The sequence below is a fragment of the Macrobrachium rosenbergii genome, chromosome 21 (assembly GCF_040412425.1).
Source record: "Macrobrachium rosenbergii isolate ZJJX-2024 chromosome 21, ASM4041242v1, whole genome shotgun sequence".
Taxonomy (NCBI): Eukaryota; Metazoa; Arthropoda; class Malacostraca; order Decapoda; family Palaemonidae; genus Macrobrachium; species Macrobrachium rosenbergii.
Genome location: NC_089761.1, coordinates 16,582,809 through 16,596,593, shown reverse-complemented (window position 1 = coordinate 16,596,593; position 13,785 = coordinate 16,582,809). Strand labels below are relative to the sequence as shown.

Genomic DNA, 13,785 nt, shown 5'->3' with positions numbered 1-13,785 from the left:
ACTCCTACTTTCAAAAGTGGTTCAAGACTAGAGGCAAGTAATTATAGGCCTGTGAGTCTGACATCTCATATTATGAAAGTATATGAAAGGGTAATGAAAAAAATATAATGAAACATTTAATGAAAAATAGATTGTTCAATATAGGACAACATGGTTTTGTACCTGGAAAAAGTACACAAACCCAACTGTTAGTTCATCATGAAAGCATATATAAAAATATGATAAATGAAAAGATACAGATGTGGTTTACCTAGACTTTGCAAAAGCTTTTGACAAGGTAGATCATAATATATTAGCGAAAAAATTAGAAAACATAACATTGTTGACAAAGTAGGAAGATGGATAAAAGAATTTTTGCAAAATAGAAAACAGATAGTGATTGCAAACGATGAGAAATCGGATGAAGCTACGGTAATATCCGGTGTACCACAGGGTACGGTGTTAGCTGCATTGCTGTTTGTGATTATGATTGCAGACATAGACAGTAATGTTAAGGACTCAGTAGTAAGAAGTTTCGCAGATGACACAAGAATAAGTAGAGAAATTGCTTGTGATGAAGATAGGAACTCGCTACAAAGAGACCTAAACAAAATATATAAATGGGCAGAGATAAATAGGATGGTATTTAACTCTGATAAATTTGAATCAATGAACTATGGTGATAAAGTAGGAATGCTATATGCATATAAAGGACCTAATAATGAGACAATCACAAACAAGGAAGCAGTTAAAGACCTTGGTGTGATGTTGAATAGGAATATGTTATGCAATGATCAAATAGCAATTCTATTGGCAAAATGCAAAGCAAAAATGGGAATGTTGTTCCGGCACTTCAAAACTAGAAAAGCTGAACACATGATTATGCTTTATAAAACGTACGTACGTAGTCCACTTGAATATTGCAATATAATATGGTACCCACACTACCAAAAGGATATTGCACAAATAGAGAGTGTACAAAGGTCATTTACAGCTAGAATAGAAGAAGTTAAGGACCTTGACTACTGGGAAAGACTACAATTCTTAAATTTATATAGTCTTGAAAGGAGAAGAGAACGCTACATGGTAATTCAAGCATGGAAACAGATAGAAGGAATTACCGAAAACATCATGGAACTAAAATTATCAAAAAGAGCAAGCAGAGGTAGATTAATAGTGCCAAAAAACTATACCAGGAAAATTAAGGAAAGCACACAGGACATTAATCCACCACGCACCAGCATCGATAATGCAGCGTCTATTCAATGCGCTACCAGCTCATCTGAGGAACATAACAGGAGTGAGCGTAGATGTGTTTAAGAATAAGCTCGACAAATATCTAAGATGCATCCCAGACCATCCAAGACTGGAAGATGCAAAATATACCGGAAGATGCGTTAGCAACTCTCTGGTAGACATCAAAGGTGCCTCACACTGAGGGACCTGGGGCAACCCGAACGAATTGTAAGGTCTGTAAGGTAAGGTAAGGTGATCTAGAGTTGGAAAGCCTTTGAACTGACGCATGGGCAGAAAATTTCGTCTGCTCTTGGCCACATCAAATTTACAATGTCCTTCGTCCAACAGCCTAAAGCCGCTTTTTGGTGTTTAAAACAGTTGGCGACAAATGTCTGGAGCAGTTTCATGACCAAAGCTTATTAAATTTCACCTTAATAATATCCTTATTGAAGAATAAATGGGACATCTAGATTGGGTTTATTTTCTCAAGAAGGTTACTTCGGCCGATGAGTGATTCATCCTTCAAAACGGCTGCCTCTCTCTCTCTCTCTCTCTCTCTCTCTCTCTCTCTCTCTCTCTCTCTCTCTCTCTCTCTCTCTCTGAAAATACCGTGAGCGAACATTCGCCACAAAGGGAATTATGCAACTCGCCGGCGACTTCTTTCCATTGTCCATTCCACTGGCGTTACCATGGGCGTGAGAGTTTACGAATTCGCTCGGATTAAATGATGAAGGCAGGCGTTTCTAATGTGGCGCAGCCCACCTGCAGGATCCTTTAGGCATAATAAAATAGGTCACCCTCAAGACTGAAAAAATGATTACGACGAAATATCATTTTACCTTACCCTTTATTGAGGAGCGGTGTTGGGTTAGTTAAGTGAACAATACACATGCTTATAAAAAAAAAATGCAAATGTCTATAAACGTCTTACTGCGTAGAACAGGAAGACGGTAACATGACCCGCCCATGCGCAACTCCCCCTCCCAGCCTCCACTGGTGCAGCAATGTTAATGAGGACAAGATGGAAATGTTTAAAATGACATACACAGAAAATGAGATTAGCGGCGATAAGGCAGCCTAACGCAAACAAAAATGAACCTTAGTTTTAATAAAAAGAAGTCTTAATTCTAAGATGACTTTCAGAGTAAAAGGACAAAAAGGAAACATTAATTAAGGAGAGCTCAAGTGGTCCCAGTAAAACTTTGAGCTAAATCACAAAGCAATCCATTCAGAACCAGCTGATTCGGAGAACGAAGTCCATGTGATTACCGATGGCCTTCGTGTAATCAAACTACTAAGACAACATTCTTGACCCTGGCTTCCTGTGTTCGGGATATTAATAAAAACGCAAAACTTACGAGTGTGAGAAAGCAGTTCAGCTCCTTCCAGCAACAACAGCGGAGGTTTAAGATCTTCGTGGAAAACAAGAACTTCAGGAAAGTGCAAGCTGATTCATGGTTCGATTTACTCAATCTAATGGCTCCTGATGACAGAGAAAGATCTAGAAATGCATACGAGTTGTAGTTGAACGAGCATAACTGAAAACAAGAACTAGACGAACGTGTCCTTAGGTAAAAATGGACTTACTGTGTCGTGCGAAGGTTGTATGAAATGTTAAAAATTCACTCAATGTGTCATACACATTAAACCTACAGTCTTAATCAAGATGGACTAGAATCTAATGTGCCTAACTGCTTTCGACAAATGGGTGCCTCAAGATCCTTCCTCTAGCTACGATTAAACACAGTGAGATCGTATCTTCTTAGGAGAAAACGTTTCTCCCACCGGAAGCAATTACTGAAATTCCAGGAATGAATGTGATGACTCCAATACGTCTAGAATAATAATAATAATAATAATAATAATAATAATAATAATAATAATAATAATAATAATAATAATAATAACACAGAAGGAAATGAAATGGCATGAAAACTTTCCCACTCGGCCATGACTCCTACCTCTATGGATGAAAATGAAGACATGAGTAAGCAAGAAACTTAAAATATTCTCTACTTAAATGAACATACGAGCATTTGGGAAACAGTACCGAGGCGTGGCGTAGAGGGCTTCTCTATACTGGTAGTTAGTTACACGACATCAGCAAGATGGGAAATATAAATGTAACTTCAGTTCAACGTCGTAGAGACAACATGAACTGTTGAATATTGCCAGGCACCCTTTTGTCTCTCTCTTTCTTTTTCTTTTTTTGAGAAGTTAAGATAGAGGTTTCATTCGTTTTTTTCAATTAAGGCAGAGATTTTAATAATTTCTTTTTTGGGGGAAATTAAGGTGGAGATTTTATTCAACGTTTTTTTGAGAAATTAAGGCATGGATTTTATTCAATGCTTTTTTTTTTGAGAAATTAAGGTGGAGGTTTTATTCAACTTTTCTTTTGAGAAATTAAGGAGGAGATTTTATTAAATTTTTTTTTTCTAGAAATTAAGGTGATTTTATTCAACGGTTTTTTTTTTTGAGAAATTAAGGTGGCGATTTTATTCAACGGTTTTTTTTTTTGAGAAATCAAGGGAAGATTTTATTCAACAATTTTTTTCTGGGAAATTAAGGTGATTTTATTCAACCTTTTTGAGAAATTATGGCGGAGCTTTTATTCAACTGTTTTGTTTAGAAATTAAGGTGGAAATTTTATTCAAGGTTTTTTTTTTTGAGAAATTACGGTGAAAATTTTATTCAACCTTTTTTCAGAGAAATTAAGGAGATTTTATTAAATTTTTTTTTGAGAAATTAAGGTGGAGATTTTATTCAAACATTTTTTTAAGAAATTAAGGTGGAGATTTTATCCAATTTTTTAAAAACTTTTTTTATTAAGGTGGATATTTTATTCAAGGGTTTTTTTTTAAGAAATGAAGGTGGAGATTTTATGCAATTTTTTTTTTTTTTTTTTTTGAGAAATGAAGGTGGAGATTTTATGTAACTTTTTTTTGAGAGATTAAGGTGGAGATTTAATTCGTTTTTTTTTTTTGAGAAATTAAGGTGGAAATTTTATTCTAGGTTTAGTTTGGGGAAATTAAGGCAGAGATTTTATTCATTTTTTGAGGAATTAAGGTGGAGATTTTATTCAAGGTTTTTTGAGAAATGAATATGGAGATTTTATTCAACTTTTTTTTTTTGAGAAATTAAGATGGAGATTTTCTTCATTTTTTTATAAATTAAGGTGGAGATTTTATTAAACTTTTTTTGGGGTGGGGAATTAAGGTGATTTTATTTTATTTTCATTTTTTTTTTTTTTTTTTTTTGAGAAATTAAGGTCGATATTTTATTCTAGGTTTTTTTGAGAAATTAGGGTAAAGGTTTTATGCAACTTTTTTGAGAAATTACGATGGAGATTTTATTCTAGGTTTTTTTGAGAAATTAAGGTGGAGATTTTATCCAAGGTTTTTCGAGAAATTAAAATGGAGATTTTAATCAACTTTTATTTGAGAAATTAAGATGGAGATTTTATTCAACGGGGTTTTTTTTAGAAATTAAGATGGAGATTTTATTCAACGGGTTTTTTTTTGAGGAATTAAGATGGAGATTTTATTCAAGGTTTTTTTTTCGAGAAACTGAGATGAAGATTTTATTCAACTTTTTTTTTTGAGGAATTACGATGGAGATTTTATTCAAAGGGTATTTTTGAGAAACTGAGATGGAGACTTTATTCAACGTTTTTTTTTTTAGAAATTAATATGGAGATTTCATTCAACGTTTTTTTTTTAAAGAAATTAAGATGAAGATTTTATTCAACGGTTTTTTTTTTGAGAAATTAAGATGGAGATTTTATTCAACTTTTTTTTTAGAAATTAAGATGGAAATTTTATTCAACGGTTTTTTTAAAGAAATTTAGATGAAGATTTTATTCAACTTTTTTTAAAATTAAGATGGAGGTTTTATTCAACGGGTTTTTCGAGAAGGGGATTTTATTCAATGTTTTTTTTTAAATTAAGATGGAGATTTTATTCAATGCGTTTTTTTGAGAAATTAAGATGGTGATTTTATTCAGCGGATTTTTTTTGAGAAATTAAGTTGGAGATTTTATTCAGCGGTTTTTTTTTTTGAGAAATGAAGATGGAGATTTTATTCAACGGTTTTTTCGAAATTAAGATGAGAGTTTATTCAGCGGTTTTTTTCTTGAAAAATTAAGGTGGGAGATTTTATTCAACTTTTTTTTTTTTAATTACGATTGAGATTTTATTCAACGGTTTTTTTAGAAATTAAGATGGAGATTTTACTCAACGGGTTTTTTTGAGAAATTAAGATGAGAGTTTATTCAACTGTTTTTTTCTGAGAAATTAAGATGGAGATTTTATTCAACGGTTTTTTTTTTTGAGAAATTAAGGTTGAGATTTTATTCAATGGTTTTTGAGAAATTAGAATGGAGATTTTATTCAACGGGTTTTTTTTTTGAGAAATTAGGATGGAGATTTTATTCAACATGTTTGTTTTAGAAATTATGTTGATGTTATTCAACGGTTTTTTTGAGAAAAGTAAGACCCAGAGATTTTATTAAATTTTTTTTTGAGAAATTAAGAGATTTTATTCAACTTTTTTTCATGAGAAATTAAGTTGGAGATTTTATTCAACTTTTATTTTGAGAAATTAAGATGGATATTTTATTCAACGTGGCGATAATATTCTAAACCAAGGAAAAGGGTGCGTTTATTGGCACTCCATATTGAAAATAGTGTGTACTTAATGTTTCATGTCCTATTCTTTGGGCGATTTAGCAATTTCATTTTAAGAACCCGATGCAAATAATGAAATGCCACCTCTCAGGTGTAATTCAAAGAAAATTTTGAAACCAGCAAAGTGACGTAAACAGCACATGCGGCAAATAGGACATAAAACGTTTATTTGCACTTATAGTTTAGGCTTCGTCATTTTGCTGGTATAAAAATTTTCTTTGGATTAGATCTAAGTGATGACACTTCATTATTTGCATTGGCTTCCTAAAATGGAATTGCTTAAAACTATTCAGATAAAACTGTTCATAAGAATGTCAGACTTTTCCAACTAATCATAAGAATGCCAAACTATTCATAAGAATGTCAGACTATTCAAAGTATTTAAAAGAATGTCAAGTTATTCAAACTATCCATAAGAATGTCACTATTCAAATTATTCATAAGATAAGAATGTCAAACGATTCAAACTATTCTTAAGAATGTCATATGCAAACAATCTAACAGAAAAAATGTATAATAAACTGATCAGTTCAAGAGTCACGTACTGCGTATAGATCCGAATACTCTCGTAAGTTAACACATGCCCCTACCCGTACTTCCTCCACCACAACCAAAAACACCCCCATCCCCGCCAAGTGACTTATACCTCTTCTCTCTTTACCCCTTGTGGACAATCTCACCTCAGTATGGGGAAGAATGAAGATGATTTTGAATTAAAACAGTATTTCATATTCAAGAGACTTTTAATCCCTGATTAAAAGTCCTGTGTTGATCACACGCTTGGCTTCAGGGAGAGGAAATTCCGAAAATTGACGAAAGAAAAAAAGTAGCAGTGTTGCTTTACGATTCGACAGGATGTCGACATTTGTTAAGCATTTTTACCTTCAGAAGAACGTACGAAGGGGAATCATATTTGATTTCTGGCTTGAAGAGTCACGTGTGTATAAGTTAACAAAGCTTCATATACAGTATATGCCGTCTCGTAGTCGAAGAGGCTCCAACCTCGAACACGCAACCCAATTTTAACTAACAATTTTGAAAACAGAGTGAGCATTAAAAAAGAAAAGGTGGCAACACTCACGAGTTGGTAACTGTTCTGGTTGGTGTGCGCCAAAGATCTACTCACTATCAGTGCACAGAAGCATGGCGACTTTTTTTGGTGCAGTATACTGATTTGTGTATTTTTTCCAGTTTGTAACATTTGTAAATACTGTATTGCTGCCTAAGAATTAATTACTTGTTTCTTTAACCACACAACTGCTCTTTGTTTACATGGTTATTTTCTTTACTTATCTTCTGTGAGGTTCTGTAGTTTGCTGAAAGTTATTCTAGAATAAGGACATATTAAGTTTACTAGCCTGTCAAGTATGTGGACACCGCACAGTTCGTTTATTTTAAAACTGTTTTATGTTTTTTGATGTCAATGATTTATTTAATAACTTATGTTTTGACCAAGTTAACTCATTAAGAAAACGTATGTATATGTTACAGTAAGATTGTGAAACCATGGATTTCACGAAATCCCTGAAATTTTTAAGGAATTCGTGAAATCCCCAATTCACCTAGGAACATTTGATCCCCAAGGGGCTAGTACTAAACACGGCGAAACAGTGATTCATCTACACTGTTTCTCAGAGTTTAGTACTAGTCCTTCGGGAATCGAATGTGTCTCGCCATGTTTAGTACTAGCCCCTTGGGATCAAATGTCCCTTTTAAGTGCATTTGATCCCGTGGCTAGTAGTGAACACGGAGAAACACATTTGATCACCGAGAGGATAGTACTAAACACAGCTAAACAGTGTAGATGAATCACTGTTTTGCCGTGCTTAGTACTAGCCCCTCGGGGATCAAATGTCTCTAAGTGAATGGTGATTTCACGAATTCCCTGAAAATTTCAGGGATTTCGTGAAATCCCAGGTTTCAGTGTTACTGTCACATAAATATATAGCAAGTATACCCAGCCGTGGTGCGTCAGAAATTTCCTTGGCCAACAGTTGCTCTTAAAATGTAGCAACAGTTGTAGCTCGTTGCCACTGTTCAAGATTATAATAGCATTGTATGAAGGTTCACGCAACAATTTTTGTTTAATCTCAGTGAAGGAAAAAACTAAGCACCACAACAGGAAATACTGATGACGATGAATAATGAAAATTTGGTTAATCGTTAACTTGATGAAAAATGGTTTGAGGACAAAACTGGTAAATTATTTACTAATACTAGGAAATATTAAAAAAAAAAGGAATTAATATTTTATTGCAGTTACACTTGGTTACGACACGAATCTGACATCCAAAACAAAATAAAATGTAGCGGGAAATAGATTAATAACCTTAACTTTCAGAAAAAAAGTGATAAGCCATTTTTCAAGATGTCCGCCATATGACCTGATGTGTGAGAAAAGTCAAGATAATGTCCGAATAGTCTGATTATAGTAACAATGTTTTACGTTCTTCTATGTTAAGACTAAATTTGATTTGAATACTAGTGTAATCTGCCATTAACTCGTTACCTACCGGACTAAATCTGGTAACTGCCGAGTAGAGTACAGCATAGTCCATTCTTTCTACATTTGCACCTTCCACCACCACATTCTTTCATGCATCCATATTCTGTCAGTTTCTGTCAACCTTTACAAATGATGTCAAAAGTATTCCAGTCAATTTTACATTTGTTATCTTCTTGTGAACAACTGCATTTGGAAGCTGAGGTTCTGGCTAATGAATGACACACTAGCCCAGATATGCCTTACTTGATAAGCGGCTCATTTTGATCAGTGCACTGTGTTTGGTGTGATTAAGTCCACTGACTTGTGCTGTCATGGTAGAACAAGCCTTGCCCGGCTTACACAGTAGTTGTACTTAATTGGTCATATCTCAGAACTACACATTTCTTCGGAGCTTGTATATCAGACAACTCAATTTCAGACTCATTTTTTGCAAAGGTGGCTGAAGCTCCATTGAAGGCATACCATGCCTGCCATACTTTTTGTTCATTTATCACTGAAACCTGATATGTCACATCCAGTGAAGGTGTGAAGAACATCTTAGTTTTCTCTGGACCTACAGTATACAGGAAACAGTGTCATGTATAGGAATTAGTGTGCTCCCCTATGCTAATACAACATATTTTCTCCAGGTCTACTGCTGTAAAACAAGGCATAAGAGATATGGTGATTACTGTCGGTCTTCAGAATTGTATCCCTCCCTAACTGATGCCATGCAAGTAACATATTTAAATGTTTGTTTCCTCATGGGTAACAAGAAATTAATAAACACTGACTTGTTTCATTTGGAATTGACTTGTTTCATTTGGAATGAATCAAGAGTTGAAAATAGTATTTAACCCCGTTTCTTTGCTGTTCTGATTATGCTTCCATATTTTGACTCTTGAAAATGGCACAGGTCAAGGTTTTAACCTTTTATAAAATTATGTTCACTCTTATCTGCTGGATATAGTTAGGTTCGTGTTTACATAACCTGGTTGTTACCCCATCATCATTTAAATCCTGTGTGATCTGTACACATTCCTGGTAATGTTAAAAGCTCATCTTCGGCTCAGCTCACCCACATGGCACAATCTGTAAATTCAGGTGAGGCATCAAATATCTTAAAGACCCCTTAGATAACATTTTCTAATTTTTTTTTTTCTGATTAAAAGGTGCTAATTCCCTTACTAAGTATGATATTCTGTACAGGACAGAACAAAGGTAATCCCTTGTACATGTTTGAGCAGAATATTCTTCTTTATTACAGAATTTATGGTTTAGAGTTTAGACATTATCCTGCAATCGTTTTCATCTATTATGAAGGATTCTGCCCATCATTAAAGGTTAAGTTGTTCATGTACAGGATGTTTTCATGCTATTTTTGCTTGTCTTATTTGATGTTCATGTACAGGATGTTTTCATTCTATTTTTGCTTGTCTTATTTGATGTTCATGTACATGATGTTTCCATTCTATTTTTGCTTTTCTTATTTGATTTTAAAAAAGTCCTTTCTAGCATTTATGAATGCAGGATCCTTCATGTAGAAGTTGCTTTCCTTCTAACTTTGTATTTGAGATAACCTGAGCCATATGCTGAGTTGCACAGCAGTTTCCTTCATCAGCAGCATAAACTGTATTTACCTTTGTACCATGAGTGGCCATAGTTAATCTGCCTAGGTTTATTATTGGAGTTCGGATGTAGTTTTGCATGGAATTTATAATTCCACACACTGCTGCACAATGTCTTAATCAAATGTGATCTGTAGAACTTCTGCTTTTTCAAAACCTGCTTGTTCATCTCTTAAGCTTTTTCTAAATTTCTTTCTCCAGCCAACTACGAATTTAACATCTTGAATTCTTCACAACAACCAACATAGCTGCAATGCCTCTACTGGTATCATACTGAGGGAACTTGGTTTTAGCTCCTGAACAGGAGGAATGACGAGGCGGAAAAGGGGAGCAAGTGTGAAAATAACTCGGGAATTTTCGAGAATGAACACTTCTCATGTATCAATCAGAAATAAAAAGGTATTATACATGCCAAGTACACGAACATGAGCAAAATATGAAGAGGCCAAGATTTTTTCGAAGGATATAAACAAACTACTCACAAACTTTCCTAAAAACAAAAGTATTATTGCTCTGGCTTCTACTAAGAAAGCGAGCGAACGTTCTCTCACCCGCTCCCTCCCAACCTCCTCCATCCCCGGTCTATCCTAAACTGGGAGCTGGGACACCGTCAATATTCCTGTCAGTGCATCGGCGGCGGTACCTTGACGTCACCATGGAGACACTTCTTGGAAACGATTAGAAATTCCTTTCTGGAACCTTTCTTGACACTAACTGAGATGAAGGACAGGTACTAAATAATGAGACTAAGAAAAAGGCCGAACATTTTGAGATTAATAAACATTACTGTATATGCAATGCAAGAACTTACAGAGAAGGAGATCTGGATATTTTTAGAACAGCATAGCAGAGCAGATCGCAGTAATGAATGTGACATGATCATTTGCCGGGTTACATGAATGAGTAAAGTTCTAGTTGCTTTAAGAAATATAAAACACACCGCAGTTTCATTTCAAGAGTAGAGTAAAATGAGCGACATACGGAGAGAGAGAGAGAGAGAGAGAGAGAGAGAGAGAGAGAGAGAGAGAGAGAGAGAGAGAGAGAGAGAGAGAGAGGAATGTGATTTTGTATATATACTTGCTACAATCTATACTTTGTCAGTTCCCTGAAGAAGACCTCTGCGGTCGAAACGTTGGAATAAACAAACGTTCCAGGACTGAGTTCTCATTTATCTCACTATAACCACACCTATCAAAAATGAACTCTCATCACACACACACACACACACATATATATATATATATATATATATATATATATATATATATATATATATATATATATATATATAAATTTCTGACTCACGTCGGGATCGAACCCAGGTCTCTCAGGTGGAAAGCAAGGGCGTTACCCACTGGGCCCTACAAGCAGTTAGCTTGCCCAGGTAAATCCTGGGTGCAGTTGCTCTCAGGTTCCAACTTCTTTTAGACTTGTATGGCCCAGTGGGTAACGCCCTTGCTTTCCACCTGAGAGACCTGGGTTCGATCCCGACGTGAGTCAGAAATTTATTTCTGTTCCACACGTGATTGTGTGTTGATGATTTCTATATATATATATATATATATATATATATATATATATATATATATATATATGTATATATATATATATATATATATATATATATATATATATATATATATATATGTGTGTGTATATATAATTATATATATATATATATATATATATATATATATATATATATATATATATATATATATATATATATATATATATATATATATATATATATATATATATATATATATATATATATATATATATATATATATATATATATATATATATATATATATATATATATATATATATATATATATATATATATATTTACTGAGCTGAACTAGAGCAGAATTGATGCAAAAATTTATTAGAACTGCGATGTGCTTTAAAATAAACATGGATGACACTTTTTTCCAAACTCTTTCAACAGAAAATTTTATACAAATATTCAACATGTATTAATTAAAGCCAGGGATAACGGTAGCATATGGGTATACCACTATTTCCATACAAGCTCACACTCAATAGCCAAATGTATGCCTTAAATTAAGTGCATAAAATTGTCATCAAATTTATGCTCGACTTCCATGCTCCATGCTCGAGTGGGCTGGTGGCAAACGTTGAGATTAGCAAAATCCTTATATACAAACACACACACACATACACACACATACACACACACACACACACACACACACATATATATATATATATATATATATATATATATATATATATATATATATATATATATATATATATATATGTATATATATATATATATATATTTAATATAATATAATATATGTATGTGCATATACATATATTGTTATGTGTGGGGGCTTGGGTGATGAGTTTATTACTTAATAAACATAAATTATGAGGCCTTAAGTGCCAAGAACACACGTAACCTGTCACTTGAGGCTAAAATTTAACCTCAAAAACAGACAATTATTAATTGAATAAGGTCGCCCAGTCGAGAGGAAAACCCCCATGCAAAGAATATTTAGTTAGCTAGGAAATTACTTGAACAATCGCCCCACTTTGGACAGTCAATTTTCCCCTTCGCTTCACATAAGGTTTTAACACGACGGATTATATCATACGCAATTCCGTACTGGTAAAGGCTATTTCTCTTGTGAACAGTGGGATCGAGACACAAGGCTGCCTGAATGCTGAAAATTACCTACTTAACCTTCCCTTATTCCTAATTACTGCATGGGAATAGTTGAGTGTCTCTAAGCAATATAACTTATTCTTACTCTAGACTTCATAAAAGTAAACTGATTACCTGGATTATTGTAGATGGTGGCGAAGAGGGAAAACAAAGAAATTGAAATACAAAGATACTAGCAAGTGAACGAAAATCTGACAAATTTCAAACTTACCGTTATATACGTAGGTTGCTGCGCATACAACAGACAATCGGAAGTTCTGGGATATTTCGTCACTTCACTTAGTAAATAAAAGACGGGAAAGGGACAAAGGGGCAGAAGAGACGAAAGTTCGGATGCGTGCCTTCCCTACGACAGTTCTCTTCTCTCTGCGACCTCTTTCGGTCAAAATAGGGCAGCGGGGAGCGGCAGTATCATTATGCCTCGGGCAGTCTGAAATTTTATCAAAACATCACCGAACATAGAACAGGGAAAAGGAAGCTTAAGACCACCTTCAATAGGGGTTACTTGGTGAACTTTCCCTATGGGTTTAGGCCCCTAATGCTACCTATTCCTGCTAAGGACGTTATTTTTTTTTAAATGCCCAGCCTACCCCAGCCGATACAAAGAGGCCTTCTCGTCTTTGTTCGCGTATTTTCTCTACAATAAAATGCATAGGGAGAACAGCAGAATATTTATAAAAGCTCCCCCCCTTAAGAGGGCCTTCACTCCCTTTCAGGCATGAAGGTCTGTACTAAGCAAGCCGTTTGCCTCTATTAGGTTACTCTTCTCCCTTGAGCAGATTTGTCCCGTGCAGCCTAACTAGCTACGGATCTACCTAACTCTAGATAGGATATGAGCTTTGATCATTATATTACAGAATTCTAACTGTACAGGAAGGTGCTTACGGTTATTACATGCTACCTCCTATAATCGTTATGTTTTAGACCTAGCCTAATGGTACATTCTATGGTATTCCCTAGCCTAACCCAACCGCAGCACCAATGTAAGAGATAATGTCCTGCTAAATTACAAGGTTTTTGTGTTCAGTACAATTAGTAATTACTAGTTAATACATGAGGTTTGCCTCATAT

At 34.4% G+C, this 13,785-nt stretch overlaps 1 protein-coding gene across 2 annotated transcripts in view; it reads left to right on the top strand.

Moving 5' to 3' along the window:
• LOC136849718 (uncharacterized) overlaps positions 1-9,638 on the top strand; it is a 123,208-nt gene extending 113,570 nt beyond the window's left edge. For both annotated transcript variants that reach the window (XR_010856398.1, XM_067123092.1), the window contains exon 2: positions 9,036-9,638. Coding sequence is in view for 1 of the 2 variants with exons in the window: in XM_067123092.1 (XP_066979193.1) it covers positions 9,036-9,108 (73 nt within the window). In the remaining variant the exon portion in view is untranslated. The remainder of the gene's footprint in view (positions 1-9,035) is intronic.
• The last annotated feature ends 4,147 nt before the right edge of the window (positions 9,639-13,785 follow it).